General features: G+C 43.3%; 1 protein-coding gene and 2 long non-coding RNA genes across 7 annotated transcripts in view; 2 read left to right on the top strand and 1 right to left on the bottom strand.

Moving 5' to 3' along the window:
• GLCCI1 (glucocorticoid induced 1) overlaps positions 1 to 3,922 on the bottom strand; it is a 57,704-nt gene extending 53,782 nt beyond the window's left edge. For all 5 annotated transcript variants that reach the window (XR_007888582.1, XM_051610340.1, XM_051610342.1 and 2 more), the window contains exon 1: positions 3,320 to 3,922. Coding sequence is in view for 4 of the 5 variants with exons in the window: in XM_051610340.1 (XP_051466300.1) it covers positions 3,320 to 3,776 (457 nt within the window). In the remaining variant the exon portion in view is untranslated. The remainder of the gene's footprint in view (positions 1 to 3,319) is intronic.
• Positions 3,923 to 4,586: 664 nt separating this feature from the next.
• Positions 4,587 to 5,138, top strand: LOC127381489 (uncharacterized). Its single transcript, XR_007888732.1, has 2 exons — positions 4,587 to 4,792; positions 4,999 to 5,138. It is a non-coding gene; the product is annotated as an uncharacterized LOC127381489 (long non-coding RNA).
• Positions 5,139 to 7,580: 2,442 nt separating this feature from the next.
• On the top strand, positions 7,581 to 12,515 carry LOC127381183 (uncharacterized). Its single transcript, XR_007888665.1, has 4 exons — positions 7,581 to 7,654; positions 8,858 to 9,585; positions 10,283 to 10,460; positions 11,408 to 12,515. It is a non-coding gene; the product is annotated as an uncharacterized LOC127381183 (long non-coding RNA).
• Positions 12,516 to 22,019: the final 9,504 nt, after the last annotated feature.

Genomic DNA, 22,019 nt, shown 5'->3' with positions numbered 1-22,019 from the left:
CTGTCATATTCTTAAAGTTTCAGTTCTAAACACCCAGGGTTTTGCTGCAGAACAAAAACAATTAAGGCCCCCTAGAAAGAAGGGAAAGAAAAGATCATGATGGGAGAAGAAACAGAGCATGCTACTTTCATTCATGTAATAGTGATGTCAACGCCTGCAGTGGTAGTTGCTCTGACCTGTAGAGACTCAAAGCTGGAGTGTTTTCACTCCAGAAGAAATCTCCTTTATAAAAAGAACCTCTGGCAAATCACTAAAATATCCACGACAAAACAGCTTAGGAGGATAGCCAATTCAAGGAATCTACACTGGAAAAAGCTGAAAGGAGGTGATGAAGGGGCAGGTGTCTTAAGAAGAGAAAAACATCTATCCATCAGAATCATAAACAGCCTTCAGCACAAGCACATTCGTGAAACAATCCAAGTCAGACTGCAGAGCCAAAGGCACACCGATCTCCCGCACTGGTGAGGAAAACAACAGGATTATACCCAGAGCCTAAACTCACATTTTACAGCAGTGGGAAATGGTTTTGAAAAACTAACAAAAAAACTTAATCAAGTCACTTCCCCAAGACTTCAATACTGATAACAACTATAAATAGCTGGAGTAGCACATTGTTTAACAAGCTGCAGCAAGACGGTCCATGTTTGAAAACAGAACACTATTTTTTTCCCAAGTCCTCCATTATTACTGCAGCAGTCCACCAGTTCAGAGATCAATTTTCTGTATACTACTATCCCCATATAGACTATAAACATCACTTTCAGTATCCATACATCATAATCATCAACAACAAGCAGGGAAACACCAGCAAAATCCTGCCCCACAGCATGGAACTACATTCCAAATTGTGCAAAACCAGCTCTAGGTTTGGAGGGGGCGCATGGGGGGGTGGTAACCTTTTTTCATTTGCAAGACTGAAGAAACAAGGTATCTTATTGCCCTCCCCTGCTGGAAAATGGTGCCTGTATTTCGCTAAAATAAAGCTGTTGACGTGTGCAATTGTGGTCATTATTAGGGCGATCACGTTGTTTTCATTCATTCGTTCAGGATTTGCTAGAGGATGTCAGCTTCTGCAGCAGCAGCTGGCTTGACCTGGAGGAGGGGGGAACAAATTCCTCGCGGTGCATACAGATTACAGGGTGCATTTCTTGACGGCCCATTTGTGATTTTATCCATTGCAGTCATTAAACCGAATCAAGCCGTGTATGCTGCTAACACGGTTCACTGTGAGGCAAGCTCAGACAAGCTGAATGATGGAACGTCATTCAGTACTAATTTACAGTCCGATTTATTAAGGCTAAAATAGCCCACAGATGAAAACAACTGAAACCACTTTCTAAAATTAAAACTTCCTCTCCGAGAAAAAATTTGTACATAATAATGAAATACTTCACAGCTTTGCAGTATTTTTCCTTGCTTGCAGGGAATTGCCCACGTTCCTCCATCTTCACTACAACTTCAGCGTAGACCTTTATACACTGCACCACTACAATGTTTTCCTCCAGCTGCCTATAATTAAATAATTTACAGTATTCAGCAGCAGCACCATCACTATGCATATGCGCCTATTTTATTTTTTTTTTTGCCTACTTTCCCATTAGATTTTTCCAAAGGTTAAAAAGGGGAAAAAAAAGGAAATCTACATTTAGTATTTCATACAGTGGGAAAAAAAGGATCTTTAACATTTTAAATAGAGCTTGAATGAAGCAGACCCACTGAAGCCCAGTTCCATCTTCAAGCAGGCAAAAACTTGTGCATAAATAGATGATCTTTTTGAGAAACAAGTTATGATGTATCTCTGTTCCAATTATAACACAACCAATTTGGTCATCTGCATAAGCGCAAATACTGTCTAGGGTAAATTAACTCCACACGTAGCTGGCAGTGATACTTTGCTCATTTGCAAAATGCTGCCCATGTCCTAGAACTGTTCTGATGACAGATTTGCTGGAGTTACAAATACTACAGACTGTAAGGTTTTACTACACATTAAAACTGAAAGGGAGGGTGGGGAGAAGGTAACAGATTCCACCACTACACAACACGTTGGCAACCAACGCAGACCACAGCTTGCCACAGAAATGAAACACAGCAAGACTTGAGGAAGAGGACAAACAAGCAAGGGGTACCGAACCACATAAAACGTTCCCAAAAGGAGATGATGTGCAATACCTGATAGCTGCAGCGGGATAACGCTAAAAGTGCATTTAGAATGATTCATTCAGCTGCTAAAGTGATGGAGGAAGGGGGGTGGAGGGGGGAAGTTAAGATGGCCACTGCCACTTTTACACATTCAATAATTTAACAGACAACCTGATGCAGGTGAAGCTGGACTTGCTAGGAATCAATTTTACATTTTAAACTTCACTGGCCTTTTGGCTACATTGGGTTGATTTTCCTTTTTACAGTCTCAATGAATTCTGTATTAAATATCGTGAGGAGGCAGACTGTGTCACTTGTTTTTAAGCACCTCAACACGGGTGTTTTGGAGTCTGTGCTTGAAAACATTACATATTTCAACCTCAGATGTTACAAAATTACGAGTCTTTAAGAAATCGAGCCTTGCAGAAAGGAAGCACGTTTGAGGCTTGGTTTTAACACACACCGAAGAACTGGGTTGTGACATCCCAGATATACATCTAACCCATTAACAACCCGTACTAAATAGTTACACCTGTAGACAGGGAAGCGGATTAATTTTAGACTCTTCCCTCCATCGCACACCTCCACCTCCACCCCCAGCAGAAGGGAGCAGGGGAGCTGCTGCCGCCGGAGCCGCCGGCTGCTCCCCCCGCAGGGGCGCCCGGCGGGGCCGGGGCAGCCACGGGCGGCCCCCCGAGGGCGGCGGGGCTGGTCCCCGCTCCCCGGGCGGGCACTTCGACCCGATGCCGGGGCTGGCAGGCAGCGGGGGGGCAGGACGGGCGTGTTTTTCCCAAGCTGAATCTCCACTTCGCCCAAGGAGGAGGATGACATTTAAGGGCTCAACCCCCCTCCCCGGGGGAAGGCACTTTCCCCCGCTCAGCTGCCCTCCTGGCAGCGCAGACCCAAGCACGGCACCTGCCCCGTTCCAACGGGGGCGGGTGTTTTGGGGCTCACCCTCACCCGCTCTCTAAGGTTCCTGCGGGTCTGCTCCCGGCTGCCGGGCCGGCAGACCCCCGGGCTCCCAACCCCGCGGGCCCGGGGGCAAGGCAGGGTGCACCCTCCCCCCGACCGGGGCGCCGAGGCCCGGGGGTGCCTGGAGGCAGGGCGGCCCCGGCCCGGCCCGCACCCTCCGCGGGGGGCAGGGAAGCGGGACGCCGGCTTTGTCCCGGTGCTTTACCTCTGTACACCGGGGAGCTGGGGCTCCGTCTCTCAGGTGAGCTGCTCCTCCTGCTGCCGCCGCCGCTCTCCGGCGAGCGCCGCTGCCTGCCCTTCACCCTGCCCGGCTCCGCCGCACCGCCTCCCACCGCCAGCGGCGGCGTCGCGCTGGGCGGCGGCGGGCTGCCTGCTCCGCGACCCCCGCCGCCGCCCCCCGGCCCGGTATTGCTGCCCACCGAGGCGGAGGGGGAGCGGGTCGGGCTGTGCTGGTTACCCCGCAGGAGCTGGTACGGGACGGTCGCTCGGATGGGCTGGAGCAGCCGGCTGGTCCCCGCCGAGCCTCCCCCGGCCCCGTTACCGGAGCCCCCGGCCGTGCCGCCGGCGGCCGTCGGGGAGCCGGCAGCGCCGCGCCTCATCCTCTGCGGCGGGGGCTGGTGGTGGGACGGAGGGGTCTGCGAGGAGCTGGACGAGGAGGACATGGCGGGGATGCGCAGTACGCGGAGGGTCACTGGCTCCGGCGACTGCAGGGGACCCGAGCTCGGCCCCCGGCGCCCCGCATGCACCGGCCGCGGGGGAAGGGGAGGGGGGAAGGAAGGAGGGAGGGGGCGGGGCGGGACAAGCGCTTCACGGCCCGAGGGAGTCTCCTCGCCGCCTGCCCAGCTGCCCCCGGCGCTTCCTATCGGCGACGGCGGCTGCTCCCACGCCAGGCTCTGGCCATCGCTGCCCGCCCCAGCGTCGTGGGCACCGGGGGCGCTGCCGAGCCCCGCGGCCGCTCACATCGTACAACGCTGCCGGCTCGGGGCGGTCGGCGGCGGGGAGCAGCGAGGGCGCACGCAGCCGGAGCGGGCCGGACGGGAAGGGGGGGATGCGTTCGCAGCCAGCTCCTGCTCCTGCCCCCGCCAGCGCCCGGGAGCCACGGCCCGCACCATCCGCTCCCCGCGCCGCCCTGCCTGCGAATGGCACCGCGCAGCCCCGGCGCCCGGCGCGACAGGCAGGGGCGGCAGCCACGCGCCACCATTGGCCGCCGCCGCCGCACTACCTCAGCCTCCATTGGTCAGCGGTGCCGTCGCTCTCGGTGTTCAACCAATGAACGGGCGGCTGCTCTCGGCGGGGGGCGGGCCCGCCGGTGGGTGGGGCGGGCTGAGGGAAGTGGGATGTGGCAGCCGCGGGAGGGGCGGGGCGGGGCAGGGGGCGGGGCCCGGGGGGGCGGGGCGGGGCGGGCCCGGGGGGGCGGCCCCGACGGAGCCGTCCCGGAAGGAGCGGCCCCGGAGGAGCGGCCCCGCCGTCCGGCCGTGGCGTTGGCAGCTGTCGGAGGCGGCCTGGCCGGGCTGGGGCCGCTGTGCTGATCGAGCCTTCCCGTCCGAGCGACGGGCGAGTCCCCCCGCAGAGCTGCCTCCCGCCGGGCCCCCCCGGTAGAGATGGCCTCCTGCGTGGGTTCCCTGCGTGGGTTCCCTCCGGGAAACGCTGCGGTGGGAGCCCGAGCCCGCCCGGCTGAGTAAATGGGGAGAGCTGGGTTGTGCTGGCGGTGGGTGGGAGGGAGGAGAGCAGCTCCCGGGTGTGTGTTGAGGAGGGTACCAAGGGTGTGCGCCTGAGTTTCAGGGTTACAGGGCTAAAGAGAGGTTTACTGTGAACCGGCCCTTGCACCACCCCTAATCCCAAAAGACTCTACTCTCCTAACCCACTCCCTCCGTTCCCCTGCAGGGAAGCCACAGAAACAGGGCCAAAATTACCTGCAGTGAAGTTCATTCGCGTCCATCAGAGATGACGGTCAAGCCTGTACAATTTTTCTTTGGTTAAAAGATCAAGATGACTTCAAATGCTAATTAAACATAGTTTCATCATTTTGTGTAAGTGTATATGATATTTATATTATTTTTTTCTTAAGGTACATACAAAAACACTTTCAGAGAATGTCAAGAGGAAAAGGAAGTTTTACAGTGGTATTAAGAAAAGTCCTTTTGTTCTAGGAGAAAGAGATCCTACTAGATGAACTGATAACGTGAGAATAGGACAGAAAGAAAATAATGATTAATAGCTTAATAGCTAAGAAAATAAACGGTTATAAGATCAGAAAGAAAAGTTGAGCTGAGTCCATCAAGAGAAGTGTTTATGTTGTATCTAATGTGAATAGGAGGTGAAAGAGAACTGCAGTGAGTCTTGCTTCATGCAGGAAGCCAGCTCAGTGTGTTGGCCTCTCAGCTTCATCGTGGCTTTTAAAGGCTTTAAAAGAACAAAAAGGACACAGGGCATAGATAGAAATGGTTGGTGTTTACCAACAAGCTACGTTCTACTATTTAAGATACTGTCTGAGTCAATCGTTAATCAAGAAAACGTATCACAGAATTAACTATATCCCTTTTTTCAATCATATGATAAACACTCAGATTGTCTTTCTAGCCGATTTCAGGTAACTACACATATTCTGTACTTCCGCAGCTGTCCATACCTATCCCTACCCCTGTCCCCTGGCAGCCCAGGAACCAGTCGATAGTCCCAATGAGAAACTGTTCTAGGAAAATGCATCTATTCATGGGCTGTTAACGAGACCTTGTTTGCACTGGCACCATGTGATACAGTCACTGCGGTTCTGTTACAGAAAGGGTTGGAATAATACACCTCACATCCACGTGAACATCTGCTCAGTCAACAAAGCCACTAGTATAAATTAATTTTTAAAAAAATCAGCAACCATCTATTTTTACATTAACCCAGTCTTCTTTTTTTTTTTTTTAAATCTTTTGTTTGTTTTGTTTTTCCTGCTAGCCTGAGCCAAATTTGTTTGTGTAACTCTGGTGTAGGGACTTTTCTCCCAAGGATTTTACACTGTGCTTAATCACAGCTTATGAAGTCTGTTTAGTTTATTTTTTCTGCTTCACTGCACTGGGATCAAAATGGCTGTAAAGCACTCACCTGTAGAAGTAGTCTGCCCACACTGGTTATCAGCAGTGTTTTAAACAATAGCCACATTTTCCTCTGTCTGTAACTTTGTTGGATAACACTGCTGAAACAGGAGTGTCTTATAGACTGAAAATCATTTGGTGTCAGCTGGGAGAGAAGATGCATCTTTGAATAAGGCAATGGCTGATGCGTTGCAGCTACTGCCAGTGCTCAGGGTTACATCAGGTTAAGGTAAAGATGAATTAGTGTAACTCTTGAATTTAGCTGTTCAGACACTACAATTCCTGCAAGTAATTCCGTCATGTTCCTCCCCATCAAAAGAAGTGAGATATTTGGACAGGAAGAATGCATGCATGAAGACAAGGTGAACATGTGACACACAAAAAATCCCACAAGCCCAATAAAAAAGAACCCCCCCGATCCAAGGACACAGCAGTGTAAAACAGAGTACCAAGTCTTCCTTTCCAAATGAGCTGAGGACCATGCTGTAACCTTGCAGTCCAAATGGATCTGATACACCACCTGCACAGCCTTCAAAGCAAGAAAGAAAATAAAAGGTCCACTGAGGCCTCTTCTAGTCAAACTGTTACCAGACATATTAACAGCTGTACAGGAAAGACTTTGCTCCCCAAAATTTATTTCCATCTTCATCCCTTTCTTAACTAGAAGCGTAGCATACAACATAGCATACATAACAACACCATGCCATGTGCCCAGGAAACTGATTTCAGAAGAGATGAAGAAAGTATTCTTCCTTATTTTAAAGTGGTTTACCAACTGCTGAATTTTTCATTATGTTTTTGGTCTAGGTTTCAGAGTACTTCCCTCAGGGAATACCATGGCTCTATAATATACAGGAGAAGATGTAACAGGGGAAATGGAGTTTCTGATAGAAGCTCAGTTTTTGCTTCTTACCTTTCAAAAACCCATGTTTGCCCTAAATACCTTGTGACAACTTTTCAAAAGCTACATAAGAGGTGTTTCTTACTTCTGATTTCCATTTTAAGAAGCTACATTGCCAGATGATATGTGCTTTAGGGAAGTTTACACTGGAGGTAACAGGTATTTCTGAAACTTAAGTTTGTTTGGGGGACAAGGGTGTCCTTAGCACAGCTTCTGGGAGAGGCATCCTGAAAGCAGTGCAAATTATACATCCCAGGAAGAGTTTGGGAGCAAAGGAGGGAACTCAAGGAGTGGGGCAACAACAGGCAAGTGTGGAGCAAACTACACACACCACCTCTCTTCTATTATCAGTTACTAATGGGTTCATCTTTTCGGGGCACAAACAGGTTTACTTGAGCACCATGAGCCATGAAAACAGAAAAGGTTTAGACAGTTGCTAGACACAGTGCAATCCTGATCCTCTGTTTCTTCTTGAAGGTTTTAGAGAGGACAAGCTCTTCAACTCTGGACATATCTTTTGTTTCTAGGCACTTCCCTGGGTGTAAGGCCCCAGTGTGTAAGTATACCTGCTATTAAAATTATTTTTATTTCTCTCTTATCTCCCTCAGTCTATGTTTTCTTTGCTGTCCTTTGCCCATTCTACTTAGAAATGAGTCCTCTGTGACTGTTTTCACATAGCATTTCATACTAAATAGTAATGAGAAAGGATGCATTTATCCTCATGTATCTTGAGATTCATTCCCTGTGTTTCACTTACTTGTAATGAATATACAATTGGAAATACTACATTTGGGAAGAGAAAAATAACAAGATGAGGTATTTACATCCGAGTAATATTCTGGAAGAGACGACCAGAAAGCATTAGCTGTGGCCAAAGACTAGAACAACCCCAAACAACACAAGGTGCAACTCTCAAATGATAAAACTGGGTCTAAATAATTAAGCTGGCCACTGTGCCCTTGCAGCATCCCTAGACACAAACAGGAGTGCCACCCCATAGATGGAGCCCTCATGTGAAATACTGCCTTCTGCCCGTAAGTAGCTCTGCTAAAGCAGGAATTGCAACTTTTCCTAGAAAATGTCTTTCTCAAGGTGTGAAGATTTTGGGTTAGTTTTTGGCCCATTCTGCCTTTTCTTCAAGTTCTAAAACAGTTCTAGCTAGAACATGCCAGTCATAGGAAAAACAAAATATATGGAATTATTTTTGCTACAAGGTTTTTTGACAGCTGGACACTGCCTTCATCAGCCATGCTCCATCTTCTCATAGCTCCCAAATGTTTGGTGGTGTGGATATGGTCTCCTCAGGTCAGTTGAGTCCTCTCTGTCCACAGACTTCTTAGGGCTTATCCTGCAATTGTGCCCTTGAACTCTCCAAGGCTGCTAATAGAAAGTAATTATCTTCACTGCTGGTCTTATTGACACATACCAGGAGGGAGGTTGGATTTGAGAAGTCTGGCTGAAATGGAGTGACAAATGGGACAAGACAGTAAAAAAAAAATAAAAAAAAATGAAATAAAGTATTTGGGAATGCAGTAGGAGGGCATCAGGAGCCAGAATGGGGCAGGTAGAGACAGGCACAGAACTTCTGTCTTCCCATTCAGGGTCACTTACAGCACTTTTTATACTAGGTCAAATTTGTATTTATGAATACTCACACACTGGAAAATTTCATAATTAATTTTAGCATCAACTTTCAGCAAAAAGTGATTATAGTGCTGTCTTTTTAGTCAAATATTATTTGTTACTGTTTTTCATTCAGTACACAGAATTGCTGCTGTGAGGAAGGACTGCATCCTGAACAAACCAGGAAACGACAGAATAAGATACGTAAGATTTTCCCTTAAGAAAATGGAATATCATTGAGGATAACTGTCTTTTTTTCCAGTCTGCCAGAAGTTCTTTTGTGATACTGAGTAACTCACTTAAACCCCAACCTGTCCATACACCATTACTTTTCTTCTAACAAAATCTTGTCTCATCTGCTGCTACATCCTCTTCTTCAGGAGAACAGGCCAACCACTTGGGAGTTTTGAATTATGTATTCCCTAAGCATTTAGTTTAACATAAAGGCAAACATTCAACTCACAGCTAAAATCAACAATCCTTCTTCTGTCCAGGCTCCTCATTCAGTCTAAAGTTTTTCTCTCTCTTCATTGGTACCATTAAGTCTACCAGGTCAGACCATACCCTGCGAGAAGCTGAGTTTTCTCTAGACAGGAACCCTGCTTTATGTTACTGTTCTGAGTGTAGTCACTTGACTCAATCACCATCTCCATCTCCTTTCCCCATCCCCTTTCGTCATCTAGGGAAAAAAATGTGTTTGGCACAGCTGGGACTAAGCCCAAGCCCTTTCACAGCAGAAGCTGAGGGCTTTTGCAGCTTTGTTTTCCCTTTACTCCATTTCCAGGCAATCGGTGAGGACACTTGGGGCCCTATTTGTGTGGTTGCCATAGACCAAAATGAAGCTGACTGAAACAGTGTAAAATGGTAATTATTCTCATAACCTGAGGTGTTGAAAGGTTAGGTTAATGCTTGGACTCGATGATCTTGAAGGTCTTTTCCAACCAGAATAATTTGTAAAATGTGGTCATGTTACATCAGAGGACCATCTTGAGGAAACAAATTATGTTTTCAGAGTAGCTTGAGTACTCTGTGTAGAGCAACAGGACCTTGAATGGAAAAGGCAGAAACAGCAAGCAAATACCAGTAGCAATTCAAATATATTTATATTGTTGTATTTATTACTAATCCTACCAAATAAAACAAAATAAAGGAAATATACTGTTTCGTGTGAGCAGTTCCCTTGCTGACAATATTAGGAAAGCACAAATATGCCATCTAGTACTTCAATTTAGATGGCATTTTACTTTTTAAATGAGCAGTGTCCCCTTAGCGAGGTAGATTTGAAGCCGTTATGATCACAGTTGTGTCTGATAGTAGAGTCCATGACATCTTTCCATTAAGTTTTCTTGATTTCGTCTCTATCAGTGCCAGTGCCCTTGCTGTTGGGTTTGTGCTGTTGTTAATAAGGTACATTTTGACAATACTGGTTTAAAAGGCAAATCTGAGGGCTTGGAACCTCCGTTTCCAAGAATCTTTCCCTAGATTTGTCCTACCTCTCTATTTATCCTGCTTCACTTTTTCTCACAAATAAAGCTTTGTTCTCCACCATCTTTCTTCCTAGGCACAACAAATAGCACCAAACTTTATTTGGAGCTTGTCACCATTGTTCCTTTACCAGCCAAATGAGATGCTGTTGAGTGACACAGTGGACTCCACAGCCGCTACTGGGAAGTAAACACGCTGCCTCTACATCTTCAAAGCAGGAGAACATTCTCTTGTTAAATAGATTTTGCTGCCTGGTAAGAAGAATAAGAATAAAATTTATTGTTTAAAGAATCTTAGGGTTTGCTACTCTGTAATAATAAGGGTGGGCCATTTTGAGAGCTTCTGTGTGTACAACAGGTTAGGGGTCCAGAGCAGAGTCACAGCACTGAGATGAAATGGTAGGTAACGTATTTGCCTCTAGAACAAATATTCATTTGTAAATGTGGCTTGTTGGTGTGACAGCTATAAAACAGGCTTTAGCAGTTTGCCTAATGCTAGTTTGCATACAATAAAAGTGCATTTACATAACACTGAGGAACATGCCTGTAAAAACAAGGGAGCATGCAGTCAGCTTAAAAGTGTGCTGTTGAGGTGGCACGGTATTTCAGTGAAATATATGATGCATTTCTGCTTTAACTGCAGGTTTCCCTGGGTTTGTGGGTTCATGTCACGGCCTTAATTGCATTTAAAAGCAGGTTTGGGGATGTGAATTTCCTTTGCAGCTTTTACATCCCAAACTAAAATAGAATTCAAAAGTTAGGCATCATTAAAAGAGAGATACAGGAAAGGCAACTGCTGGTAGGTCTCAGCAGCTGGAATAATCTCCCACAGGGAGAGGTGGAAACCTTATTCCATGAGTCATTTAATACTGAATAAACAAAGCCCTGGAAAATACATTGTAAGGCATGATTTTTTGTTGTTGTTGTTCATAGACACAGGCAGGGCCACTTGACTTAATGGAGCTTTTCCTTTCTTAAGTTTTGTATGAATAGAAAGCATGTTACGGATATAGTTTTTCTTTATTTCTCATTGTTTTGGTTCTTGCTGTAATTGTAACATGGTAAAGGCATGAGTAACTTTAGTCCCTGCCCTGTGAAGTAAAAATTTATTTGCCAGATTGAAGCCTCAAGAGTTGCTGAAGTTCAGGATCCTCTTTGAAAGTGGTCATCACTGATGTAGTTACATCATGTTTTAATTACAGATCCATACAAGATTTTGCATGCCCAGCTATCAAGGGTCCTGCTATCAAAAGCTACACTTCAGTGACAAAGCCCTGAGGAAGGCAGCTGAGTAAGCTGTGTATGCTGGCATGACATCCTCTTGGTCTCCAGTGGAATCCAGGAGACTGATAGAAGGCAACAAATGACCCCTTTGCATTGGTACAGTAGGAGCATGACTGTAATCAAACATAATTATGGAATCACTACCAGTCAGAGCTGTTATAGTCTTGCCTGTAATCAAGAACAGCATTATTGCATCATTTATTAGTCTCACAAGTAATTTGAGATTTATGGGCCCTTGGAAAGAAAAGTGTTACTTGGCAAATCTACACATATTTGTTATTTGCCCATAAAGAGATTTCAGAACTCTTTGAGAGATCAGAGCAGTTCAAATGAAGTATGTCTTCTGGATAATTTCTTCAGATTCTTCAGAGTCTTAAATGCCAAAAAATCCACACATTACTTGAAGAAATTATTTCTGAGCTTACCATGTGCAAACTTGGACTGGCTAGCCAGGTAGATGTAGGCACACATAATTTCTCTGATGCTGGAGATACAGTGTAGTGACTACTGGTGGAGATAGAACTACTACATTAAAATAAACAGCTGAAATTAGTGTAATCATGCAGAAACTGTACTCTTTGATGTAATAGTTCAGTTATTATAATCCCAGGAGGAAAACTCTCAAGGGGAAGACCTTCTTCTGTAGTGCCAAGTTATGACTTTGGCTTTTCCAGCAGACAGTTTATCTCTGTTACATGAGAGGGAACCTTAAACAGAAAATGTATTTGGAAAAAGGACGATAGGTGAGGTAACTCATCATAAGAAGTACAGAGAAAGGGAGGAAGAAGGGCATTTGATCCTGGAAGGGCAGAAGAAGCTGTATCTCTTAATTTTGTAAAGAAGTTTAAAAAGCATTATTTGTGACTTCTTAGCTCACAAGGAAATGGAAGACAGCTCTGAATTCTGAAGTGGATGTGGGTGGGAAAGAAATGGAAGAAGAAAAAACTTGTTGCCTTTAAAATGTTACTTCAAAAGGTTTGGAAACCAATTAATATAAAACCACCTCAAAGTTCCCCAAGGAAGTTGTGTGTTTTGTTCTACAAGATACATAGGTCATCAGTAGAGTCAATTGTGTATCTGTGTACTGTATCTCAGTAGAGTCAATCTGGAGGGCACAAAAGCTGATACAGACTACTCCCCATACCAAGGCTCTGAGGTTAGGAGAGTTGGCTCCTCTGTGTGTATGGCAACAGTTCTGCCAAATACTTCTCAGATACAGCAGCTTTATCAGTGAGAAGGATCTAGGCTGCCATGCAAAGATAATCCTCCCAGTGGTGTGTCAGGCTTGAGGAAGGGTGTGATTATCATTCCAGAGGAGTTTAATGTGAACCTTTGCCTCATGTTCAGCTGAGTGGTGGCTTGATCAGGGAGGTTTCTGCTCTTTGCTCACTCTTTCTTTCTTTTCTTCTCTTTCTTTCCTTTTTCTTCCTTTCTTTCAGCAAACAACTACTTTCATATTAACTTCTTTTATCATGTACATTTAAGGTATCCAAAGTGTGAACCAACACCCCAAGGCACAGTGGTCCTTGGAAAGGGATCTCCAACTAGACCATCAGCAGAGTACTAGGTAGATGGGAGTTTCTCATCTTGGGGTGTTTGGGTGGCTGCTGGCTCTGATTAGCATCACCCCATGACAGGCTTTCCTGAAAACAGTCTAATGGAGTCTTTCACAGAACTGAATCAGCTTTGCTGAGCCTGGTGTTTTGAGACTTCTCTACCAGCCACTGCCTAGGACACACAGTTCTGGTCCCCAGGTAAGGGTGACATGGCACTTCCACATTTTTGAACAGGTCTTAAAGGTGGATACTGCCTGTTCTGTCACTTCAAGGAAGCAGGCCCTCTTCTAATGAAATCAGGTGTCTGATTCCCCCAGGCCACGTGCACTCCTGTGTGTCCTTTTTTTGTTTTTGCACAGGAAGGACAAGGACATCAAACACCATATGGGAGAATGATGATCCTCTGACTACATCAGGCTATGCTTACTTATGGGTCATAATCCAGAAACAAAATATCTGTGTTTATTTAGGGGTTTGTTGTGATCTTGCAGATCCAGTAACAACGATGGAATTGGGCCTGGAATTTAATACACAAAAAATACAGCAATGCAAGGCTGACAAAACTCAAGATTAAACAAATTACTACTACATGACAACAGCAAGTGAGCTTAATTTTTTAAAACCAGACAAATTCTGATACTGAAGCCCCTTTCCTCACTGTTGGCTGCATAAAGGAAGCATCAGAGGCAGCTGCAACCACCCCAGCTTCGGAGATGGGGCTCCCAGTAGTCAGTCCTGCAAGAAAACACCTGGCCAGCCTTAATGAACATTATTTTCTAGAATGTTCCCCAAGCTCTGCTGGCAGGGAAATATACTTGCCTTGCAAGAGAGAACATAAAGAGGCAGTTCTCAAACAGCAAATGGTTTGACTTACAAAAGCTTTCCTTAAGGGCAAAATTAATTATATATCATACAAATCTATTATATATTCTGTTTATACAATTATAAAGCATTATGGTTAATTAGTTGTGGTACAGACTCCCGAAGCAGAATCTGGTTAGAGAATAAACAAAACACTCAGTCAGCTGTGACGGTGGTTAACAGCTTGCACTTTCATATCACCTTTCACACTGAAGTCTCTTGAAGTGATTTATAAGTTAGACAATCCAATGAGCTGAGGTTTTATATTTGTTTTGGTTCTTTTGTTTTTGTATAAAATTAGAATATGCTGATCCGAAATGGCCTAGGATTCTCATGCCTTCAAGAAACTGAAATCAAAATATTCTCTAATCAACTTTAATTCAACTGTTTTTCTCATTTACTGTCATAGCACCTGAGAGACTTAGTGCTTAATGGGCACCTGTCAGGTCTGGCATTGTATATACTTCTCCATCCCCTTTTCCTCTCCTGATATATTCAGCTCTGCCTGTCAGCAGTCAAAATCTCTATCTTCATCACTATCCTAAAAACAGGGAGGAAATCCTGATTATGAACATTGATTTTGATGGGACTAAACTGAGCAATACTGCATAGGTTTGGTTTTCAAAATATATTTTGATGAAATAGGCTGACAGTATTAATGCCTCATACTGTCTGATGTCTTTTAACTCACTTTTTTGCCATCACATTATTTAGCACCAAGTCTTACTTTTGTTCATACACTGCTACGGGTGTCTGGGGAGAATAAGTGTTTTTGGAAATCTCATGAATGTCATGTGAATAGAGCCAAAAAAGTAAATTAGTACTATTGTGTCATGGGATATTGTACTGGTTACTATGCACAACCAAAATGGCAGGTCTTAGAGCAAAAGAGCTTGTAAAAATTATAAAAGAAACTGAAGTAAAACAAAAGAAGAAGGGAGCAACAGTGAAGTTAGAATATGTATTCAGTATAGACTAGATATCTATACTGCAAAATGTAGCACACAACATGTTTACAAGTGTACAAATAATTTAAAAAGAGCACTTCTCACTGAAGATGCTGCAGACCAATACCAACTCTCAGTTTCCTGAATGCGTCATGAAAGTAGTGAGATTTGAGATAACTTTGAAGGAAGGCAGTGTAGTTTTGTGGGGTTTTTCACAACCTATTTTGGGGATAGTTCTCTAGAAGAAAGCCTGCACGATGTGTTTAAAAGAACGCCTGAGAGAAAGAGATGTATGGGCAACTGTAAATGGCATAGTCAGCTTGGAACAACAATCTGCACAGTAAAATACAAGGTGAGTTCATAGATAAGTGCCTAATGGATGCCCCTGACTGGTATTTAAAATAGCAGTAAAGGGGAATGCCAGGAAAGGATATCAAGACAGGCTGATAAAATCACATAAAGATTTCAGGAAAGTCATCTTGACTTCAATGTTTTAGGCTCAAGAGGAAACCAGGTATGGGTGATGAAAATTGGAGAACTTGCATTGTAGGGAAGAGAGTTGCATTGACACAATCACACGAATTCACTTAAGTAGAATAATAAGAGGTAGGGTGGAGTTCTCCCACTGCTGAAAGGAAGGTGAATGAATTGGCAATTATTTGGAAAAGAAAACAGGAAAGAGAGTCAAGAGAGGACAAGATTTCAGAGTCACAGTATGATCAGTAATGTCACAGGCTGTGGAGATGGAAGGAGTTCTGAGATTTGGTGGCATTGTTAAGAATGATCTCAGAAGAGCTGAGTGGAGTGTGCACAGCTGGAACTAAAGATGACTTGGGAAAAGGTGAAGTTGGCAGAAAGCCATCTGAGGTAATTGTTTCAGGCAATGCATTATTTTATTTTAGAACTTATGGACAGGAGGAAAATTCAGCACGAACGGGAGAACAGAATTCGATCAACTGGAGGATTTTAAAAGACATCAGAGACATGTTTTTTAAAGACAGACATCCATTGGGATGGCCATGAAGAGTTAAGAAAAACAACGGACAAGGAAAAAAAATGCAAATAAATAGAAAATTACAGGATTACTGGTAAAGTGTGGGATAGGGGTGAGGGGAGAGCTGGCGTTGTGAAAAGATCTGATAAAAATTGCCAGGATAAGAGATTAGGCGAGAGAGAAAAGTGGGACAATGGAAGAAAGGATAAAGAATATGGATTTGTTGATTATATCTTTTATTGGAAAAGAAAGAACTGATAACATTGATAAGAAGATGGCAGAGCTGTGTGAAGTTGATTTCAGGAGAGCATTATTCAAATTAAATGTTTAGATTTTAAAAAGCAAATACATGTTTAGGTTATAAACGAGGTATTCATTACTTAATTTGTATCACTGTGTCAAACATATAAAAAGTAAAACCTTTTTCCAGTCTCATGCCTGAAGTATAAGTAATATTAGGATCCTTAGACAGTGTTGAAAAGTTTAAATATTATCATGATTTTGTGTGGGAGCTGATTATTTTTCAAGCAACTACCAGAGAGCAGGTTTTGACTTCTGCCAATCAGGAAATATGTGTCTGTGTAGATGAAAACAAGTTGACATTTTCAAAAATGTTACTCTCTAGAATATATTGACATTTGCATTAACACAAAGAGATTTAATAAAAAGTTGGAAGTCCTAATCTTGTGTTTTATGCAAGTGGAAGTCCACTTTTTGCTATGAGCATTTTGCCAGCTCCCAGGCATTTCCCTGCTTGCTCCAGAGCCCTGTGATAAATAGCCCATAACTGATGAGTAAACATTGTTTTGTGTATCTGCTTATTATTCTTACATATCTATAATTTCAATTTCTTGCTGCTTAATTTTAGCAGTGACAATGATCAGACACATGGAGGTAAAAAAGATTTAGAAGCTCAACTTGCCCATCCAATAATCCAAAAAGCTGGAATATTCCATCCAGTGGGAGTTTAAGTTCCCAAGTAAAACAGCTTTTCTTCTTTCAAGTAGCAAACTTTCCAAAGAAGAGTTCTCATTTACAAATTCCCATCAAACAGTTTATTCAATTTAAATTTAAATGTTTTATTGCAATTTCCATATATACTGGCTAGCTATGCTAAATAATGCTAAAAATATCCCACTTATATCATATCCAAGCAAAGAATTTTAATAGGTATTTGTTTCAAAGAAACATTCAAGAACTTGAACAGCTCTACAAGAGTCTTACGTACAAGCCACTGTGTAAAGAATAACTATAAAGTTTATGAGAGCAAAGATCCCATTGGCTTAGCTTTTGCAATACTGTTTAAGAAATGAATTTAGAAACTGTAATACATACACTAGTGTGATCACTTTGATCCAGGCATTGGGGTGCATCAAATGGACATCAATGTGGCATCTGAACACTGTGTTGAGACACACCTCTCACTTTTAAATGTTTATAATAGGCAGGTAGGCCTTTTGTATTTGTGCATCAGTTTTAAGTGTGCCTGTTGCCCAACACCATCTTTCTGAGGCTGTGGTAATGTTTGGGAAACCCCTGCTTTGCCCAGAGCTAGCACAGCCCTGGGCAGCCCAGTGCTCTCCTTCAGGCAGCCTGGGCTTTTGCAGCCTCTGGCAGCGATAACAGCTCCGCAGCCATGGAAATTAAAAATAACTTTTCTTCCCTCTCACTGCCTTTCTACCCAAGTGCAGAGGGAAGGCAAGGCTATTTAATGCTGTAACTAGAGAGAGTTCAGGTAACAATAGCAGTTTAGGAATAACTTACCAAGATATTTTAGACAGTTGCAGCTTGCAGTGCATCACTCCCCGCAGCAGCCTTACACGTTTGGTAGAAAACTACTGGGCTGAGCCTATGTATACACTACAATATAACATGTTCAAAAAGTAGCATAAATTAAGAGTACAGGACAAGCTGTTTCAAAACATTTAGGTTTGTCTTGAACCCACCATTTTCTTTCAAGATGTGCAGCACACTCATGAGCACACAGCAGCAGCTCCAAAACCCATCATCCTCCTGCTTTCCAGCTTTTATGGGCATGCTTTAGTTAAAAAGATTCTGCAGAACAAGAAAACCTGAATCTTTAGGAGAAAAACATTTATATTAAACGTACACTGTTATGAATTCATAGAATTCGGAGATAAAACAAAGTGCATATTGTAATTACATGACAGACTTTTAGGAAGACCAAGGAAATTAGTTGGTGTGCCAAATTCTGTTATAGATCAGCAGTTTGGAATGAGAAACCTTGATTTCAATCTACTGTTATCCTTTCTCTAAATAAGAATGGTCCATCAATAGAATAACAACATGATAAAGGCGATCTGATATAGTCCATGGCTTATTTAAAGAAGAAACTTCTAGTAGAAATTAATTGGATGGTAAGAGTCAGAATTACCAGTTAAACTTTATATCCACATATCTTATTTTCCTTCTGAGATACTGACCAAACGATGTACACAGAGAAAATGTGTAGGTCTTTGCATCGATAAAACATGTCAATGGATTTCCTACAAGATGCTTTTTTCATGCTTTACTAAATCAATTCTAAATGGTTACAATTATATATGGTTTCTTGGAACATGGCTTTGGTAGTGGAGGCAGCACGTTTACTCTAGAAAAGCAAAGAACTCCTACTCAAGGTAATTCTGCCCTTTTGAAGTATTTATTTGTGGGTATCCACACTGTGCTGGTATGATGTACTATATAGTTGTCCTGTTGTCATTTTTTTTGCAGAACGGGTATTTCCTGTTTCTTGTCTATGCTGAGATCACATTTCAATTCTTGTGTGAGACTAACACTGCTGTACACACAGCGAGCTTGCACACAGTGGATTTGCACAGGTTATCAATGGAAACACGGCATCTGTTTTACCTCAGAGTAAGTCATCTCTCTCTTCATTACTCTTTTTACAGTCACATCCAGAAGATCAGGGAGGTTCCTTTCTTATGTAGGAAAAAATCCTTCAGAGGTTCATCTTCCTGGCCTCACTTCTGTAATACTTGTCCTGGAATGGCGTTCCAGTGTTGAAATAAAACACATTACAACTTCTTATAGTTATGTTCATGTTTAATATTTTGAAAAGTTATGTGATACACAAAAAATTGCAAAAGGATAGCATATGTTTAGGCAGCTTCTCCTGTTTTCATGTCAAGTGTTGACTGTTTTTATAGCAGATTCCATGCTGTAAATTGTTTCATCAGCCCAATGAATACACAGAATATAATTAACTATTTAGACTGACATGGAAGGTAAACAACATTAAACATTAAATTATTTGCTTAAGACATACATGGCGTATGTGGGTTGACACACTTGGATCCACAGATGCAAGTTGACATCAGCCCTCACTCCACAGAAACTATCAAGGTTGATTTCAAAGAGCTGTTGTCAGAGGCAAAAATTTGCTTCTCTAGTGTATGAAAATCAGAACGACATTAATGGAAGTCAGAACGACTCCATAAATGCTAGTTAAGATTGAGATGGCCTTTTTCTAATCCCTCTCTTGATGAAGTTGGATCTCTTTTCACAACTAAATGTCTCTCAGATAGGTTGGGTAGATGGAGAATACAGAATGTACACATTGTAGGTTAAAAATTATTTATGACGTTATCCAAATAATGCAGTGAACTGAAAGACTAACCCAATCCATGGGTTTTGGCATGAAATTCAAGGACAGCATAAGCTCTTTGCACAGCAAAGAAGCATATGCACAGCCATGGTCCAGCTCACTACTCAATTCCAGTGATGGATTCCGGGAGGACAAACAAGGGGAGCAAGTACTTGGACCCCTCTCTCTTCTCACTGGAGGGTGTGGTCCCCCGTCACCAAGCAGGGAACTGTCTGAGATGGCACGTAAGGGTGCACAGCAATGGAAAGGACCATTTCTGGGAAGAGCAGGGAGCCAGATATGATTCTACCCAGTGGCACAGTTCACCCAGCTAACGCAGCACAGACCTTCCACCTTTTGTGATGGGAATGAACCCAAACATTCTTTCCTACCTCTCTGGCAGTAGCTTTTACTCTGACAAGAGCGGCTGTGTGTCACCTGCTATCAACACCTGGTTGTTGGCCAGGAAACCTGTGTTTCTCCTTTCTGGTTTTAAGCTTCAATTCTCACCTGCTAGGGAGAGATAAAATGAATTCCAGTTTAGCTTGAGGATCCTGCCTGGACAGGTGTGCTGGAAGTACACCACTGCAGTGTTCGGCTGGGTGAATGTTTCAGATGTTACTACAGTAATTATCAGAAGCACTGGTTTTAGTTCCACCCCCCCTTCCCCACTTTAATCTGGATCAGATTTGTCAAATAGTTGCAGCTGGCTTTTTTTCCCCTAGATAAATAAAACTGGAGGAGGAAATGGAAAGGCTTGTGCCTCCTTGGTGCAATACCTGGTACTTGACAGATATGGAACATGGGATCTGTATAGCCGAGACCTTCCTCTTCATGAGATTATTTGAAGTAAAATTTTTAATTCCCTACCTAAATCTGTTCTCTATCTATCATGTTATTAGCATTTCCTGGGTGGGGTCCCTACTCCTGATACAGTGTATTTTGTGTGTGTGATTAAACAACCAGGGGTGAAGCAGCAACTCTTCAAGCTAGGCAGCGGAAAGGTGAGGAGGAACTCAAGGTCATCCATGTGAAGGTGTCCAGTTGTAGGTTTTTCTGTCCTCCTTGGCTGGGAAAGGGAAGCAAAAGCCCGTTCCTCTCCTCCACCATCCTTCTTTCCATCCCTCTGCTCCTTTTGCAGAGATAAAAATGTGAGGGCCAGAAGTAAGGAGTTTGTGTCTTACAGGGGTGGTCTCTGGCACACCTAATATTTATTATGCATTTTATACAGAAGTAGGATGGAAGACTTGCAGCAGGAAAGACTGAGGGAGGTTCAGCTCCAAACATCCTGTTTCCTGAGGCTGGAGGATCCCACCACATTTTAGGTTCTGGCATCTCAGTGAATGAAGCAGCATAACCGCACAGCTGTTCACAAGGGAAACCCCAACACCAAGTTTCTGTGAACTGAGTGCTTCGATGCCTCATGTTCTAGCTACTTCTAAATAAAATAACTATTTTCCTGTCAAAGGGAACAACTTGGTCAAATTGAGACTTCTGAAGATTTTTTATTTCATTATGAAAACTGGAAAAAAAGTATTTTGGGTCAGTCTAAAATAACACAACTTATTTAATTTTTCAGTTTGGCAACTGATAAAAAAAATAATTTACCCAGCTGTAGTTCCACTGTTATCACTGAACAGTGTCTATAAATATGGCGATTAATTTTCAATCTTTGAGTCAGTACAGCAAAAAAATAAGTGAGGATACAAAAGTACACCTAGATGATTCCTCTCTTTGCTAGTATTAGCTGTGTCAGTCAAATTAGGCCATCTGTAACATCCTTGTCATCTACAGTTTTAAAATTCCCATCCAGCTACACCTATGCCACTCCTTTGTTTTCAGTAGCATTAGACAGGATTAACTGAAGAAGGAATCAAGTCTTCAAAGTTAATTAAAAGGTTGTTGATGGTGACCAGGAAGGTGTACTTAGGAGCTATAGGTAAAGAGATTTAAGTGCTCAACCTGGGGCAGTTGTGCTCAGGCTTTCAAGCTCCTGGTTTCTTGTGGCAGTGAACCTGCCAACTAAACACAGAGTGAAGTATTGCTGCTTCATTTCCCTGGGAGGCTCCTGCCTTCTCCTTCCTCTGGAGGCCGCATCTTCTCAGCCTGGTGCTGTTACATCTTTAATAAGATCAATAATCTTTCTCAGCTTTAGCAGCTTCATGAATTCTGATTAAGCTCCATGACAGTGGCTGTGTATTAAGAATAATGGGCAAGAAGAAGACTTTAGTGTCTCAGTCCATGAGGCATGATTGTTTCTTCTTTAGGCAAACTGTTATTGATTTGATCTTGGGTTTTCTCAGCATGGCCTCTGTAAATAAAGTGCTGGTACACAGTACACTTACTGTACAGCTCCTCTTCCCTGCAGACCAATTCTTTCTGATGAAGGCTCACTTTAATTGTTCCATGACTACTAATGTGTTTAATTAAGGCTCACATGGCCAAGTCTTTGGTGAGAAAATTTGACATGCTTACAAGAATTAATATCATAAGAAATCACAGAGGTACAATCAGGAGAAGCAAAAAATTGGGATGGTCTCTAGCACTGCCTTTCAACCAAACACT

Source organism: Apus apus, chromosome 2, assembly GCF_020740795.1.
Source record: "Apus apus isolate bApuApu2 chromosome 2, bApuApu2.pri.cur, whole genome shotgun sequence".
Taxonomy (NCBI): Eukaryota; Metazoa; Chordata; class Aves; order Apodiformes; family Apodidae; genus Apus; species Apus apus.
The sequence above is the reverse complement of the archived record's forward strand: the minus strand, read 5'-3'. Positions and strand labels throughout refer to the sequence as shown.